The sequence below is a fragment of the Octopus bimaculoides genome, chromosome 1 (genome assembly GCF_046866305.1).
Source record: "Octopus bimaculoides isolate indiv1 chromosome 1, ASM4686630v1, whole genome shotgun sequence".
NCBI classification, from domain to species: domain Eukaryota; kingdom Metazoa; phylum Mollusca; class Cephalopoda; order Octopoda; family Octopodidae; genus Octopus; species Octopus bimaculoides.
The window spans coordinates 158,049,699-158,067,566 of NC_142928.1; the positions used below are offsets into that span (position 1 = coordinate 158,049,699).

At 36.1% G+C, this 17,868-nt stretch overlaps 1 protein-coding gene across 2 annotated transcripts in view; it reads left to right on the forward strand.

The window, feature by feature from the left end:
* The first annotated feature begins 1,702 nt into the window (after positions 1-1,702).
* Positions 1,703-17,868, forward strand: part of LOC106868441 (retinal-binding protein) — a 29,476-nt gene continuing 13,310 nt past the window's right edge. The window contains exons 1-5 of one of the 2 annotated variants that reach the window (XM_014913717.3): positions 1,703-1,768; positions 8,937-8,999; positions 12,775-12,963; positions 14,645-14,720; positions 15,923-16,003. In XM_014913717.3, coding sequence (XP_014769203.1) covers positions 8,940-8,999; positions 12,775-12,963; positions 14,645-14,720; positions 15,923-16,003 — 406 coding nt within the window. In that variant the 5' untranslated portion in view covers positions 1,703-1,768; positions 8,937-8,939. Of the gene's footprint in view, positions 1,769-8,936; positions 9,000-11,730; positions 11,927-12,774; positions 12,964-14,644; positions 14,721-15,922; positions 16,004-17,868 lie in introns of those variants that run through there. The other variant, XM_014913718.3, reaches the window with a different exon arrangement.

Sequence of the window (17,868 nt, forward strand, 5' to 3'; positions counted from 1 at the left end):
ATTATTGCCTTTGCACAGCTTCTAACGCTGGAGATGTACTACGGTGTCAGCTGTTCACTACCAGTGAACTAAGGTAACATCCTCTTATTTTTCGAGCACTTTCCGGGGTATTCGAGCGGTTCCAAGCAGTGCTGTTTTCTACAAGTGCTCCACCCTTATTGCAGCCCCTATTTGTTCCACGTACTTCTCGAGATTTTTGCTCACTGTTCCCAGGGCTCCGACAATTATTGGTACTACTGCTACCTTTTTCATCGGCCACAACTGCTTAACTTCCCAAGCTAACCTGTCATATCTCTCGACTTTTCTTTCTTCCTTATCGCATACCTTGTTGTCAGCTGGGCATGGTATATCTATGATAGAGCGTAGTTTGTAATTATTATTATTATTATTATTATTATTATTATTATTATTATTATTATTATTATTATTATTATTTTATTGTCTTTGCTCAGTTTCTAACGCTGGAGATGTACTACGGTGTCAGCTGTTCACTACCAGAGGACTAAGGTAACACCCCTTATTTTCGAGCACCATCCGGAGTATTCGAGCGGTTCCAAGCAGTGCTGTTTTCTGTAAGTGCTCCACCCTTATTGCAGCCCCTATTTGTTCCATGTACTTCTCAAAATTTTTAGTTCCCAGGGCTCCGACAATTATTATTATTATTATTATTATTATTATTATTATTATTATTATTTTATTGTCTTTGCACAGCTTCTAACGCTGGAGATGTACTACGGTGTCAGCTGTTCACTACCAGTGAACTAAGGTAACACCCCTTATTTTCGAGGACCATCCGGAGTATTCGAACGGTTCCAAGCAGTGCTGTTTTCTGCAAGTGCTCCACCCTTATTGCAGCCCCTATTTGTTCCACGTACTTCTCGAGATTTTTGCTCACTGTTCCCAGGGCTCCGACAATTATTGGTACTACTGCTACCTTTTTCATCGACCACAGCTGCTTAACTTCCCAAGCTAACCCGTCATATCTCTCGACTTTTCTTTCTTCTTTATCGCATACCTTGTTGTCAGCTGTTCAATACCAGTGGACTAAGGTAACATCCCTTATTTTCGAGCACCATCCGGAGTATTCGAGCGTTTCCAAGCGGTGCTGTTTTCTGTAAGTGCTCCACCCTTATTGCAGCCCCTATTTGCTCCATGTACTTCTCAAAATTTTTAGTTCTCAGGGCTCCGACAATTATTAATATTATTGTTGTTGTTGTTGTTATTGTCATTATTATTATTATTATTATTATTATTATTATTATTATTATTATTATTATTATTATTATTATTATTATTATCATCATCATTAGCAAAATATAAAATAACCTGCAGCTACAACACTTCAACGTTTGCTACTAAATGAGCTGCTTTTACATTCACCTTTACAGCCACGCTTTTCAGAAGTGCGTTCTCCTGATAAGGACATGCTTTCTTAGACCCACTGGATTAAGATTAATTCGTGAATTCATTTCACCAGCTTATCTCCCAGTGGCTATTTCTGTATGCGATTAGCGATTAGTTTGATTAAAAAGAAAAAAGACTTACAACTAACATTGCCAATCACTGGGAATATATATTCGTTAGCGGGAAACACGTTATATTTAGCCAATTAGAAACTAATAGGCTGTGGCATTTTACTCTTATCGTATTAATGCGGATCAAGCTATAGACTATATAAATCGTGCCGAATCGAATTTGCTTCAAATATCCATTACATTTTGGAGTATTTGTTGGCAAGTGAAAAAGAACAAAAAACATCAATAAGCCAGTAAGTATATTTAACTATTGTAATTCTGGCAGCAAACATTGCATAGCATATACCGATACGACAAAACAACGCTCAGTATTTTTACCTTTTACGTTGCTTAAAAATTTGCTCACCTTTTTACAAACATAGCATTTATATATAAACAACATTCGCAATTGATACTATATGATAATGACTATTTATTAAATTGTAAACTATTTATCTCACGTAAAATACTGCAAAATCCATGAAGATTTCCGGTCTTTCTCAAAATGGAAAAAAAATGCATAAAAATCTTTAAATTATTTTAACGGTGAAAAGTAACTTTTGTAAAGATAAAATCTGTTGATGTATCTATTAATGTTAGATGTTGGATGTTATATGAATAGTGAATCCCTTATTTCATTAGGCCATAGGAACATCAAAGATCCTCTACGCGATCGTAAGAAATAGTAGCCAGATCACCCCCACAGCACACCTTTCGAACTAAGATTCTTGATGTACGAAACAGGAAGGTCATGGATGGAATGCTTTGCTTATAGGTCTGCTCAGTGAGTGGTGACCCGGAGCTAAACAGCAACAAGTACAAGAACAACACCCACAGTCTTTCTGGGCTACATTAGCTGCCTGTTAAGGCCCATCCCTCTTCAAGATACCTTAACAGAGGAGCCGAACTCTGTACTGCAAGCAAACAAGCCACTTGTCAATTTTATAGTGCTAACATTATTTGAAGCAGTCAGTAGCCCCTAATCTGTGCGACCTATCAACAGCTAGTTTTGACTGGACCATTTTAAAGTTTTAAAGTGCTTTGACCATGGGCACAACAATGTGCCTTTAATAGGATGCAAACCAGAGGTTTGTCGGTTAGTCATTCTATATGTTTATCTATCTGTTCGGCCTTCTCGTCTCACTTTTCGAATGATGACGCTAAAAGAAAAGATGGAAATAAGTAACAAACGTCGTTGTTGTTGTTTAGCCCTACGATCAATGCTCCATTCCACCTTTTATTCACTGTGTTATCTAGAATTATATGAGGGTGCGTGGCCTAGAGGTCACGATGTTGTACTCACGATCGCGTGATCGTGGGTTCGATTCCCGAATAGTGCGTTGTGTTTTTGAGCAAAGAACTTCATTATATATTGCTCCGCAATCATTTCGGCATCTGACGTGTGACACACCTATACAGGCAATGTCGATTTGAAGAACAGAGTGAACTTACGTGCAACACTAAAGTTTGATCACTATAAACAAATCATTTGTGTGCAGGTTGTTCAGCAAGAAATTGCAGAACCATCTTTCTCGTATTCGGTTGCCTACCATATCTAGACTTACAATATTCGTTGTAACTATTTTTTCTAAATGTTGAGGATGTGTATGGTGGTAGATTTGGCTATTATTTCTGGTAGGTTGAAGAACGTATTTGCAGTTTGTTTGACCCAAGTGAACCTGAAAATCCTTTTAATGGTTCAGCTCTTAACTTCTATATATACTTCAAATTAATCTTGTATTCCACGCTGTTTTTTAAAATAATGAACACAGTTGCCTCGAAGAGATTAAAGAAAACTTTTATCTATTGAACACTATAAATGTTTAATCTAAAGTTATCCTGCATTACTGGGAAAATTTAGTATCAAATATTAAGCTTATTAGTTTCTTGCTGATATTCTGATTAACGAATTATCATCGGGGATTAAAAGAAATTTTGCTTGTTAATCTACCAACATTTACTTATATATTTACATATTATGAATGTGTCTGTGTGTATGTGTGTGTGCGCGCTGTATTTGTATACGTGTAAAGATTTTGGATTATATGCAGATTTTCGACTCTAATCCTAGCATTAATGCTGTATTAGTGAAATTCATATAGAGTGACTGGCCTGATCGAATTCAAACAACGTGAGCATTGATATTGCATAAAAAGAAAACCTTCGGTACACATTTATGTGGAAGGCTTTATGATGTTTATGTTTTAGTAATATTAATAAAGTGAAATTGTTATAAACAGATTGCAGAAAAGTTTAGTCATTGATTGCTGGTTTAACACTAGGTTTAACATTAGGTTATTTTGATAGTCTTTCCTCTATTGAAGACAATTGCGTTGTCTCTGGCCCGAGGATATCTTCCTCCAGCCACTAAGACCCTGAAAAAGGCAATGGGCGCTGCTTTTCCTCCTTTGAATAAACCATAAAATAACGTTTTAAAAAATATCAGATTGGCATAATTTATGTTTATCTTGCAACTGAAGTGATAAATACGAGGTGTATATGAAGCGTAACTGTTCTGACTGGGAATAAAACCAAGCTGTCACTCATAATTATAGCCTTGCACGAAATCCAGTGAGTCATTAATCTTAAATGCCAATTAGTCTAATACACTTTAGGATAGCAGTCCCTATCCTGTGAACCATAAAAGTAGCATCGACTGAGGTGTGCGAGTTGTGCGGTCACTTATATACGAATGGTTCGTATATAAGTGACTGTTATAAGGTACGTTATGTTTAAGGAAGAGGACGGCCAGCCCCCATGCTGCGACATTGCATCAGAACCCATATTGGGTCGCAGTAATATTCCGAAAAGATCAACACAATTTTATTTTTGAAATATTTGGTAAGATCTAAATTGTAAACGAATATATTACACATTAAGTCATAGATGCAAAGGCTGCAACACAATGACAGTTACTGTAATAAACAAAAACTAAGGATTATTTCACTAAGAAAAGTATCAAATGCTAATGTACTAAACTTCTGCTAATGTATTAAACTTCTGAAATCACAGAATTGATCGGAGACATATGTTGAAAGCGAGACAATCACAACGTGGAAAAGCCATTTCCGCGATTTATGATACAAAAGTTATTAAATTTTCTGTCAATTTATTTCTTAGAATATTAATGGTGTTATAAAAGAGACCTACTCGCAATTCTGCACCGAAGTCTGACACCTTAAGAAATAATTTTACGATGAATTTAATAGTTGTTTTAATGCTACTAATTGTAATTAATGTAATATAATTAACAAACTTGTCCTCTTCTTCACTATATTATTTTCCTGGAAGTTGCGGCGCATTGAAGTTAAAAGAGCTTGTCTTTGTTTGAGGGTTGAATGACTACTATTGCTATTGGGTACCATAACAATCTTTATAGATTTTGCAGTGGAATTATTTGAATTCATTAATGTCAAACAACGAAGTAATTTTACTTCGAATAATAAACGACACCTAGTTTACAACCAGGTGGACTGAGCCTACGCAAGTTAAGTAGTAGTAGTAGTAGTAGTAGTAGTAGTAGTAGTAGTAGTAGTAGTAGTAGTAGTAGTAGTAGTAGTAGTAGTAGTAGCAGTTGCTGCTGCTGCCGCTGCCGCCGCCGCTGTTTAGCCTCAGGTCAGCTCTGATTAAGTTGATCTATTGAAGGCATTCTATAGCACGTTATGTAAGGGGCGTTTGGTTGCTACTTCTAGCAGATAGAGTGATCATTCTATTGTGACTCTCAAAGCTGCATCTTCTATTCATTGCAGTTTTAAACTATTAAGGCGCAGCTACCTAATGTTAACATATTTACTGAAGTGAGCATAAGATATATTAAGAATAAGATACGAGTTCAATCAATTTATATTCTTTTAATGATTTCGGAAAATACGGGAGACAGAACTGAACATATTTCGTTCTTAGCATCTTCAGGGAAGCATATACTTTACCATATCTGTCGAAGTAGTGATGAGGGAATCACTAAGTAGATAAAGCCTAATTGGTGTCAAAGAAATTAACATATCTACACAGATTTATCACCGAGAGAAGTTATTCGAAGACGTTATTTGCCTCTTTTATTTGTTGTTTATTTCAGTCATTGGACGGCGGCCAAGTTAGGGCACCACTTTGAAGGGTTTTAATCGACCATATTGACCCCAGTACCTATTCCTGTAACTCTGGTCCTTATTCTAGCGTGTATAACAAAACTAATCAAATGTAATTACGCAGTGAAGTAAAGAAAACATTGTGTAATGTCTGTTAGTCACACACACACACACACACACACACACACACACACACACATGCATACATGTATGTATATATTGCAATAATGTACTATAGAACATATCTAGAGATTTTTGTCTGACACTATATGATACAACGAATGTAACCTTTACGTCCATATATATGCAATATGTTCGCTGTGAGAAAAAATAGTTGTATACGTCGCTCATTTCAACCCTACTTGAGTAGCCATGCAACTTACTGGACTGTCCACGAGCACGCTCCCTATCAACCCACTGATATTAGTGGCTCATGTAAACTGAATTTGCATATTTAACACGCAATTACACACACACACACACACACACACACTTAGATAGATAGATAGATAGATAGATAGATAGATAGATAGATAGATAGATAGATAGATAGATTTTTCACACCTACTCTTGTGTACCTCCTTAGATATTATCTTATCACTGCTTCGGCAAGTAAAGTTTATTATGTGACATGAGGATGTTTAATAAGACTGAATCAAAATTTGAATTATCTCCCGTTTTTGCCGAAATAATGAAAACAATATTTGTCACCGTACTAATATTGTCTTTTCCTCTTTTCATAATTATTTTCAATTAGCTTTTTTGATATTAACTGCATTAAATACGATAACATTAACTGGACTGTTGCTTTTTAAGTTGATGGGATTTCTAAATACTTTCTGTCTGTGATTTATTCGTTACTGGGACCTACACTGGTCACATTGCTCGAACGTATATCTGCGTCTTTGGGCAGGTAACTTGACATAATTTTGTAAACAGAAAAACAGAAAAAAATAATGTCCACCACAGAGGTGTCTTATAATATATTCATCCTGTCATACAAGCTTTGGTGAAGCTCGACCTATTAGAAATAGATCCCAAATATACATCAAATTACTCCCTGTGGTCTTACAAAAAGACTCTGAAAATAATATAGACCGGTATACGTTATATTTAAAAATAGAAAGAGGTAGTATGATTATGACTGAACTGTTTTTTTAACACAGATCTGCTTGATCAGGCCGACAGGGCACTAACAACAACTAGAATCAAATTATAAGACTAAAATGAGGTTAAATAAGTAGAAAACAGAAAAGTATTACCCAGCTATGGGAAAATGCAGCTCGCAGGAATTTCTAAACGGCAGATCTAACGAAAAATTTCCTTGAAATCTTTTTAGCAACACTGCTCACCTGACGATGAGTCGAGTCTCATACGACCTGTTTTTCAAAAAGGTTGATATAACCTATAATCGTCGACATAAGTGTCTTTCTGAAAAAAAAAATCCCAATTTTTTTCTTTTCCTTCTTTCATTTTTTTTTTCTTTTTTTTTTCCCATTTGCTTTTACAAATTTGCTGCTAATGAGATTCATTTAAGTTTAACAGTAACATGAGGCTACCAAATTCCTCTTACATAAATGAACTTCAATAGCTACTCCAGTGCTCTTCAATGTTGATGTCCAACTGGCAGATGATGAGAGAAGATCCCTACTTATGTTAAATATGTTTCCATTTTTCACGTTCAGGTCTCTGATCGCTGTTACTGTCCTGTAGAATTTGTTTTATTTAAAGAGAATAGTACAGGGTCTTAGGTTATGTGGTTTCTTGATAGAATTTGTCATAAGGGTTAGATGTAAATTTTGTAGAAATATACTGTTTTGTAATAATTATTGCTTAATGAGTTCGTAAATCCTTTATAAGATGGATATGCACACACACACAGACACACCTACAATCATACCCACACACAGCACAATAATTAACTTTCTTCACCATTTCTTTAATTGTTTTTCGTGTTTCGGTAGTGTCTTAGCTCTAATTTCAACATTTCAATCGTCTTCCAAGGCTGTGTCTAATCAAAGTAACTCGAGATTCCAACAACAATTAACTATCTTAAAAGCTCAGGGGAGACCTACAATCGGAAACTACTCCCAAATCTGGGGCGATATAGCTGCTTCATATACAAGCATACGAGCCCACATCCCACAAAAATCGGCCACCTAACTAAGTAGTATGTAGTCGCCAGCCAACACGCTTCCAACCTTTTCTCCTGCAGTCGCCAACATTTACAGCATCGATTGGAGGGCTTATGAAGGCCTTGAACACCATGAAGGCCATGTTTGGAGGGCTTGTGAAGGCTATTCACACAAACCTTCCTCCAGATATAAATCCGATTGCGGTTTCTAGTTCAGGCCACTCCAGTCATGTTAACAGTGACTTAGTAAAAGCATAAACGCCACACAATTCCAGTTCTTCTACCTTATAAATCTGAGGCATATATACCAATGTAAGAATTCGACAATTGTATTGTATGCAATATGTATTAACCGCGTGGGTAGAAGCATGGTCAAGGAGTTTAAAAATTTGACTAGTGACTATTATAACGTATGTCATAAATATTTTATACTCAACCACTTATACTATCATTGAATGGGTAGAAATTTAGTTGATAGGGCAAATGGTGTATTCATTGTAGAACCCGTCGATGGACCATTTATTTTATTTTTATTGTATATTATTCTGTAAACATTTGACAGACCCGTAGTACTATGAATGTGTCACTGTACACTGAGATCTTATCTGAATGAAATCTGGCATATTCTTTTTATATCACAAAACTCGGACGGGATTGTGAAAAATACTGCCTGATTCCCATGCATTAGTACCCCAACTTCATTTCCAGAATGCTGAAGATAAGATAATACTATTTAATGGATCCCGATCACAAATTTCAATCAATTGCCTTACTGGTGTTACTTGTGGGGAAAATATCGCTTCCTTCGCTTGCACTGAATCTATTTTGATTGAGTGCAATATTTAATCATAACCATACTATTATACAAGTGACGATCGGTGGCTTAGTGGTTATCGTAAGATTGTATTTTTGATTCCTGGAATGCACAATGGGTTGTGTTCTTGGGCAAAACACTTCATTTCCCGTTGCTCTAGTTCACCCAGCTGACAAAAATACGTAATCCTGCGACAAACCGGCGTCCCGACCAGAGGAGAACACACGCTTCACAGAAACTGGAAAACCGGCTCTATGAGTATATATATCTCATGAAGGAACTTTATCCTTTTTTACGCTATTATTTAAGAGTTATATAAAGTATTGAGATCTGAAGGAAATAGGGATTTTTAAAAAACTAAATGTGATTCTTTACCTTGTTATTTTCAGAATATGAGTCTCAGAGAACAGCATGGCGCTGAAAAACTCATTGACGAGTACACCCCACCAGAGGTAAGAGTGTTTAAATATTTAAATATCAAAGGCTAGTTGTTGTGGATAAGATCACATTGATATGATTCTGTGTAAGATGGCGAACTGCCAGAAACGTTAGCCCGTCGGACAAAATGTCTTTGGGTATTTCTTCTGACTTGTTACGTTCCGAGTTCATTTTCATCGAGGTCGACTTACTTTCATCCCTCCAGGGTCGATAAAATAAGGACAGGGATCGATGTAATCGATTAACCCCACTACCGTCAAAATCGCTGGCCTTGTGCCAAAGTTAGAAAAGATATGATATATATATCCAGTTATAAGACACCTGATGATGGAAGAAGAAAACCGAACAAAACTTAATGTAGAACCAGACAAACATTATTGATTTCTAATATGGGATAAAAAACTACAAATTTGTGATAAATGTGTGATTAATAGTATCGACCCATATTGAATAGTTGTTTATTTCAACAGGATTTGGAATGACGCAAGTCGAGATGGACAACGGTGGGGATTTGAACTTGGAACGAGAATAGAAACAAATAAATATTTCAATGCGTTTTGGTCACCGCTTTATCAAGTCTACCAATACATTTTCTCCCCACCGTCTTCCAAGACATTTTATCTACTGCTCTGCCGATTCTACGAATGCACTGTCCCCCAAAACACTCTAGCCAATGCTCTACCAATTCTGCCTAACCACCATCATTGGTAGATTTCGAAATCTACTGAATGTTTGTTCGTTTCACCTAAACTTTTACGTGTCCCAGACAGTGGACATGCTGGGGCACTGCCTTGAAGAACTTTAGCCGAACGAATCAATCCCAGTACTTTTTTAAAGCCTGGTACTTATTCCATCGATCTCTTTTGAAGAACCGCTAGGTAAAGAGTGCGTAAACACGCCAACACCGGTTGTTAGGTGGTAGTGGGAGACAGACACAGACACAAAGGTGTGTGCGCGTACACACATGCATATAGATCGGTGATTGTCGTACGCTGACGAAGGGTAAACAACCAGAAACCCGAGCCATTTATAAAACATGTGACATATGAATAAAAATCTGTAAATATACAACCATCCAGACATCTGAGTACCTGATTATTTTTTCTAATATATAATTCCTGTACATCACCTCAAAACCTTCCAATATATATATATATGTATATATATATATATATATATGTATATATATATGTATATATATATATATATGGCGGTCCTCTTTCAGTTTCCGTCTACCAAATCCACTCACAAGGTTTTGGTCGGCCCGGGGCTATAGTAGAAGACACTTGCCCAAGGTGCCACACAGTGGGACTGAACCCGGATCCATGTGATTGAGAAGCAAGCTTCTTACCACACAACCATGCTTACGGCTATTATGTTCCCATGTTTTTTTTTCTCTAAATATCTCCATACATCATTCAAATATATCCTTTCATCGTACTTTTCTATATAATTGTTTCATTAAATTGCATTTGTAAGACGTATATACACGTAAGACTCTTAACGACACGGTCATGCCTTTACTCACGTTACATGAATGTTGATTTACGGCCTACTCCCCCGAGATAAATGAATAAGTAAGTAAATAAAAAGGAAAGTTGATTCTAACAGGATTTGAATTTCGTATTAATAGTTAATATGGCTTTGTAGAGAATTGTAAGTTCAACGGAAATAAATTTAAAGATACACATGAGAATGGTTAACTATGCGCGCGCTTACACACATACACACACACACACACACACACACACACATAGTATTTACTCGTGTATAAGTCGCACTATTTTATGCTTGTTTTTAACAGGAAAGACTAGGGTGCGACTTACAGACGAGTAAATATGATGTGTGTGTGTGCGTGTGTGTGCGTGTGCGTGTGTGTGTGTGTGTGTGTGTGTGTGTGTGTGTGTGTGCGCGTATATATAATGTGTTCTTTGTAAATTGTGCACCTATATATTGTGAGGAAGAATCGTATTGGTGGAAAATATTGATTTCAAATTTTGGCACAAGGTCAGAAATTTCGTGGGGGCGGGTTAAGTTGGTTATATCGATCCCGAAAGGATGAAAAACAAAGTCGACCTCGGTGGAATTTGAATTCAGAACATGAAGACAGACGAAATGCCGCTAGACATTTTGCCCGGCGTGCTAACGATTCTGCCAGCTCATCACCTTAATTGGTTGGAAAATATTGACCCCGTGAAGAGGCTGCATATTTGAGTTACTGGTAAAAGATGACCTGGTGTCCTCAGGATCGTTCTGATGTGAGATCATCCGAAACCCTGCGAATTGCAAGCATAATCGTCGTGTTTGTTGTTGTTCTATATGTTTTTATATGGATTACCTATAAAAATTATGTCTGAGCAGATAATTTCATAGCTGTCCTATTGTCCTCCATAGCTTCTATTATCCATCACAGTTATTTCATATACTTGAAATTTCATCTTCTGCCCCACCACTCCTATTTCTGCTGTGACTACTACTGCTATGATGACTGTCAGTAAATCTTGTGGTTGCTGGCACTGTTGCTATTTTGACTGCTACACTGAGATTTAGTACAGCTTTTCTAGGATGGGCTATATGTTCGGCAACCTCTGTAGACAGTACCAGTTGCAAATGTAGCATTTACTCTCAGTAGCTGAATGGTTAGAAATGATAATGACCTAAGTTCCTTTTGGCTCCATTTTCATTGAGCAGATGGATGGAATGGTGTACAAGCTGATTGGGCCAAAAATGATGACGTAGGCTGCTGCTGCTGCTTATTGCAGTTGCTATAGAAACTGCTATTGCTGTTAACGAAGAAAGTGTACCAGTTGTTGCTCCAAAATGTGATTATGTAAGCTTGGTCGTTGACAAAATAGGCGAACTCGTGGATTAGTAGAGAAAACGATGCCACTGCGCAGCGCTGGCGTCACTTGGACTATGGTGGAGAAATCGAACTAAATCGGTACGCTACGATCAAAATAACATGAAATATCCGTTACAATTTTACTAAGAGTTGAGCACTAGTGAGTCGAATCCGACACCTCATTTCGATTTCCAGATGAATCAATTCTCCGTGCGTCTGTCAGTAATGTTCCCTGAAAATGCATAAATGTTACAAAGCTAAAAATCAAAGTTATCTGGTGTAGGGATAAGTTTATGAATTCGTTGCTCACAGCACCCAAACTTACAACACAAAAAAGCGTGACGCCGCAACTCACGTATAAGGGAGTTAATTGTTTCAAACAATTTCTTTTTAATCTCTTAACAAAGCAATGAAAGCTTGCCTGGCCGAATTGATAATGCATTGGAAAATCAGTTGAACGGTCGATGGGCTGCTTCGTAACATCCTTGCTATGTTAATTCCGATACTAAAAACGTATTTCTCAAATGGCATTTTCCACTTCGCTATAAACAGGGGACGCAGTTAAATGACAAGTGGTTGCTTCCTACAATAATAATGCTGTAATATGGATGAAATTTTCGGTTTAATTGATCCTACTGTATATGATTCGATGAAAGATTATTCTGCCAAACTAAAATGTCCTAAACGTCCTACACGAAGCTTAGATTTTCATCGGTAGACATACGACTTAATTGTACTGCAAAGTTATTGACACCTTTGGACAATTAGGAGTTTTCTATGAACTGAATTCTTAGTTGAAGACAGTTCTTTTCTCTTATTGCACAAATACTTCTGAAAATGTATAAATGTCATATACAATCTTAATTCCTCAATTTGAGGGTCGCTGTTTAAATTAAAGAAAAAAAATTTCGATCTCAACAATTTCAAGCTTTTTTATTGTTTTATAGGTCATCCAGAAATACATGACTGGGGGAGATATTGGACACGATAAAGAAGGTGCAGTCGTCCGAATTGAGCCATGGGGCTACTTAGATATGAAAGGAATCATGTATTCATGCAAAAAATCAGATTTGGAAAAGAGCAAGCTGCTTCAGTGTGAAAAACATCTAAAAGACCTGGAAGGTGAAACTGAAAAGGTAGAACTGCTGATATTTTTTGTATTTAAAATATAAATCTATTAAGATATTAATTTAGTACTTAATTAAACACAATAAGGTTTTACCAATACTTATACTGGAACTTGAAAATTATTGTAACAAAAGTTTCTACTAGATGGGAGATTACATCGCCAGACAACTGGTTTATAAAAGAGAACAGAGTCCAAAGTAACTGGTAGTGGTTTGTATCGGCAAAAATTGTTCAGAGAATTCCTTGAATTTCAATAAGTCTGTATGCTGTGTGGAGAGGCGGACTTTGACATCTGAGAGAGAAATATTTTCTTGGATGTATCGAGTGTAGGACTTGTACCTACACTTAGTATAGTAGGACTGGTGAATATGTTCAGTACTAGCATTTAAATATAGCAGGCCTGCTAACATGTCCAGTAATTAAAATTAAATGTAATAGGACAACTGATAAGTCCAGCATCTACATCTGAATACAGTAGGACTACTCAGAAGAGCTCTTAAGACAAATTACATTTCCAAAACCTACATCTAGCCCTAACCTTACATTTAAAGGGAATGCAGATAACTCCTAAGATGTCCAACACTTACACTTAACTACAACAAGACTCATAGTATCTAATATCTGAACTTAAATAATATCTTAACTTAAATACGGTAGGATTACTTACATTCTTAATTCCTACATTTAACTGTAACCCTGCATTTAAAGAGAATGCAGTAGGACTCCTGATATACCTAATACTTACACTAAACAACAGTATTCAGAGTATGATGCATGCTCACTGTCTACAATGGAATGCAGTACGACTACTTGAAAATTTGTTTTCTACTCTGAGTCCCTAAAGGTCAGCTTTCATTTCCCTCACGGCACTGATTCATAGATAACGGGATCAAATCCAATGTTGTCTCCTGCCGCAACCCGTATTGTTTTAATTTAAAATAAACAGTATTACCATTTAGATATAAAATGGTTGGCAGAAAAGGGAATAAAATAATACCTTCTATAAGATATATGGGCGATGAGAAATTAATCTTTCTTGCCTATAAATTAAAGATGTGTCGTATCTAATGGGAAAATAAAATTAAAACAGTAATCTATAATTTGGTTTGGGCCTGGGTTTTGATATTTTCCTCAACAGTAGGAAATATATTGTGCTCTACTAAGTTATGGTTATTGTTGTTCAACCCTAGATCAACTATATTGACTGAGCAGACTTATTCCATCCGTGACTATACCGTAATTTTACAAATGTCTCCAGTCTTATATAGGACCTATGGATACGAATTAAAGCCTATTTGGCAGCTATTTCTAGCAGGCCGAGTTAATACACAGGCTCTTTTATTGTTGCTGTTGTTATTTAACCCTAGTTCAACCCTAATCGAATAGAAATGCTAAAGACGCTCCAGTCATGACCACCTCCATTTTTTTATGCACAAGGAACCTAGGACTACGGTGGATAACGTGTTTATTTCTACCAACTCGGGAGAATATTCCTAGGAACTCGGTTGTTTCATTTCATGGTGTACGTTAGTATTTCATTTCGAATGTTTTTTACAAGTCAGTGAAAGAAATGTTTGAATATTTTTAACTTAAAAGTAATTTGTTCTGTTCTGACTCAAATGTCACAAACCGATTATCTTGCTTCTAAGAAATGTAAACAGCATTTAATATAAACGTTTGTTTTTGCAGCTTGGGAAACCCTGCGCTGGACTGACTGTTGTGTTCGATATGCAGAATGTAGGATCTAAACACATGTGGAAACCAGGTAAGTCAGTCGCAAATTATTCTCATATGTACTAATATAAACTTGTAAATTATTCTGATATGAGCTAATATTTTACCTAATGTAGGCGCCGTGTGGCCAACTAGTTAAGATTCTGATCTATGTATGCTGTGGTTTGCTGAAATGCTAAACGGTATTTCTTCCATTTTGAGTTCAAATGCCACCGAGATAAACTTTGTTTTTCATCTATTCAAACTCGATAAAATAATACCAGTTGAGCATTGGAGTAAATGTATTCGATTCCCCATCCCTCAAAATTGCTGGCCTTGAGACAAAATTAGAAAAGATTATAAGAGGGAGAGTTGAAACAGGTAATTTGTGTGTCTCTCTTTAAACTTCCATACATGTATTTATGGAAATTTTAATCAATCCACCATAACGATTGAATCAACAGCAATTATGACCAAGAGAATGTTATTAAATATATAGTCAAATAGTATCAGGACCACTCTCTACTTCTGGACATCTGTCATTGGATAATTGCTCCCTGACAATTATGCACTAGATGATTAACGTCATAAAACAACGTTCTTCCAGTAACCTCCTTCTGACAGTTATTAATTATGGAAGTATTAGTTATTGTAATTATCAATTATTTATTGTTTTATGAGTTTTGTAAAACTGATTTATCTCCATTCGAAGTATATCGTTTATAGAAGATTTGTTTATACATTTCTCAATACTTCTATTGTTACGTTCTAAATATAAAATAGATTACCTTAATTACTAATTAGCAATTCTTAATTATTGTGATTATTAATTATTGTATTTGTGTTTAATTCACAATTTACAGTTTTAGTTGTATGATTACAGTGATATAAGAATGTAAGTCTTACCGATATAGTATAATTACAGTGATATAAGAATATAAGTCTTACCGATATAGTATAATTACAGTGATATAAGAATATAAATCTTACTAATTAGTTCTATTAGTATTTATTTGTACCCCCTATCGTTGAGCTTTTTCTTAATTTTCTCTTAATTAGAGAAATTATTCAGGGAACAGTTGTTCTTTGAGGGCTTTATCTAGGGTGTAATTGCCAGGGGTCAAATTATCCAAGGAACAGTCGTCCTAGAATCAAATATATGATACAAATTATAAATACTTGCAATTCAATAAAATTGATACATATGAAATAGGAACAAGCTTTGATTTTAAAATATTCAATTATTACTTACAGGTTTGGACATGTACTTATATTTAGTCAAAGTGTTGGAAGACAATTATCCTGATATGATGAAAAGACTCTTTGTCATCAATGGTAAGGAATTCCGTATCGGATAACTTTGTTTTATGCCCGTCTAAACCACTTTCGTACTCTGAATTTTCCTTTCTTGTCATTTCTACTGATTGAAGCATTATCTGAAAATATGTCGGTGGGGACGTTCTGTTTTTGGATGGTAGATTTGATTTATCGTCCGGTTAATATCACCACTTAGCTTTGAGTATCTTTAGCAGAGTCAACTGTTGGAAGTCTTCGGGCCAGTTCTTTGGTCTGATGATAACTTCCTCCCTCCCCTCCAATCATGGAGGTCCTGAAAATGGTTCATGGACACAGCCCTTCCTCAAACTATGTGTTTCCTCCATCTCCTCAATCAAAATATTTCAAATTCGACCAAGCATTGTGATATTCTAGTTTGGAGTGGTTTGATAAAGCCATAAAGTCAGCCACTTTCTCCTGGACTTACGAATTATCTTACGTAAGTATTGATTTCATAACTGATTTAATAATTCCACCAATGAATTCACTCAGTTCGATAATAATTTATTGGTAGCCTATTTTGCTTCCTAATTGTGCCTTTATTTACACCAAATTAATTTTGGAAGAAGAGTAACTGATATAAAACACCGGACAAAATGACTTGCAGTGTTTAACTCTTACCCTCTTCGTTCAGATATCACAACCGCTATCCAAAACGAGTTTTCTTTTCATCCATTTAGAGTCTATGTAATAAGTACCAGTTTTATGTAATAATGTCGAATCAATCGTTTATACCAACTGCTATACAATTCTGTCCTAGTTTATGTATGTATGTATGTATGTATGTATATATGTATGTATGTATATATGTATGTATGTATGTATGGATGGATGAGTGTGTGCATGTGTGTATGTACAAATGCATGTATAAAGTGAGAACATAAAATATTGGAGGTGTGAAACATATGGCCGTATATTTGGTGTCAAGGTGTGCAGTAAATCCACTGGGAGTTAGGGACCTCTAGCTGTTTTCGCAGAATCCTTCTAGGAGAGAGTCACACTGACGTAAACTCTACTGTTTCATGTGATTACTGGACATTTCACTTCTGGTTGTCACTAAGTATTAATCAGGGAGACTCAGAGAGCGGCACTCATTTTTGTACAGGCGTTTATCTCTATAAACCAATAATGTACAGATGTGTCTTTATGGTGACCTCATTTGTCATCCCATCTACTAAAAGTCATATGGTGATAGAAGAGGGACATGTATCGAGCTAACCAGTTGGAAGCACACAGTAAGTTAGTTACAACTGTCACGTATGCTTCAAACCATGTAGATCTGTAACGAGAATAGGTATCTGAGAGGTCATGGGTGGAAAGTCAGACATGCTATTGACAACAAGGAAGCACAAGGAGACGGCAATCATCTGTGAAGATGGAGCAATCACCATGTATGTGCGTACGTACGGACGTATGTATGTATGTATGTATGTATGTGTACATGTGTGTATCTATGCATGTCGTGCATGATTACTTGTATGCATTTATGTATGTATTTATATATGTACGTATCTCATTAGTAGTTGAGAGAATAAATGTCTCAGTTATACGAAATGAGATGCATCTTGTGAGGTTCATAGGTGTCTAGTTACCACATAAAATTACTTCTTGGTATTTTAAGTTTTGTAACGTAATATCTTCCTTAGCAGAGTACTCTGCAAGTGTTTTTACTACTTCAGTAAGTCAAGATATTTTTGGTCGTAAAATTAGGCATTCGATTCATCCCCCTGGTACTTTGCAGTCGTTTTATATTCAACTCCTCGTACCTGACTGCTATTCATAAGAAAACCTAACTAGAACCTACCTCTTTCTATACCGGACGAAGAAGTAAATAGTCACAGAAACCTCTAGACGTCCCGAAGTAT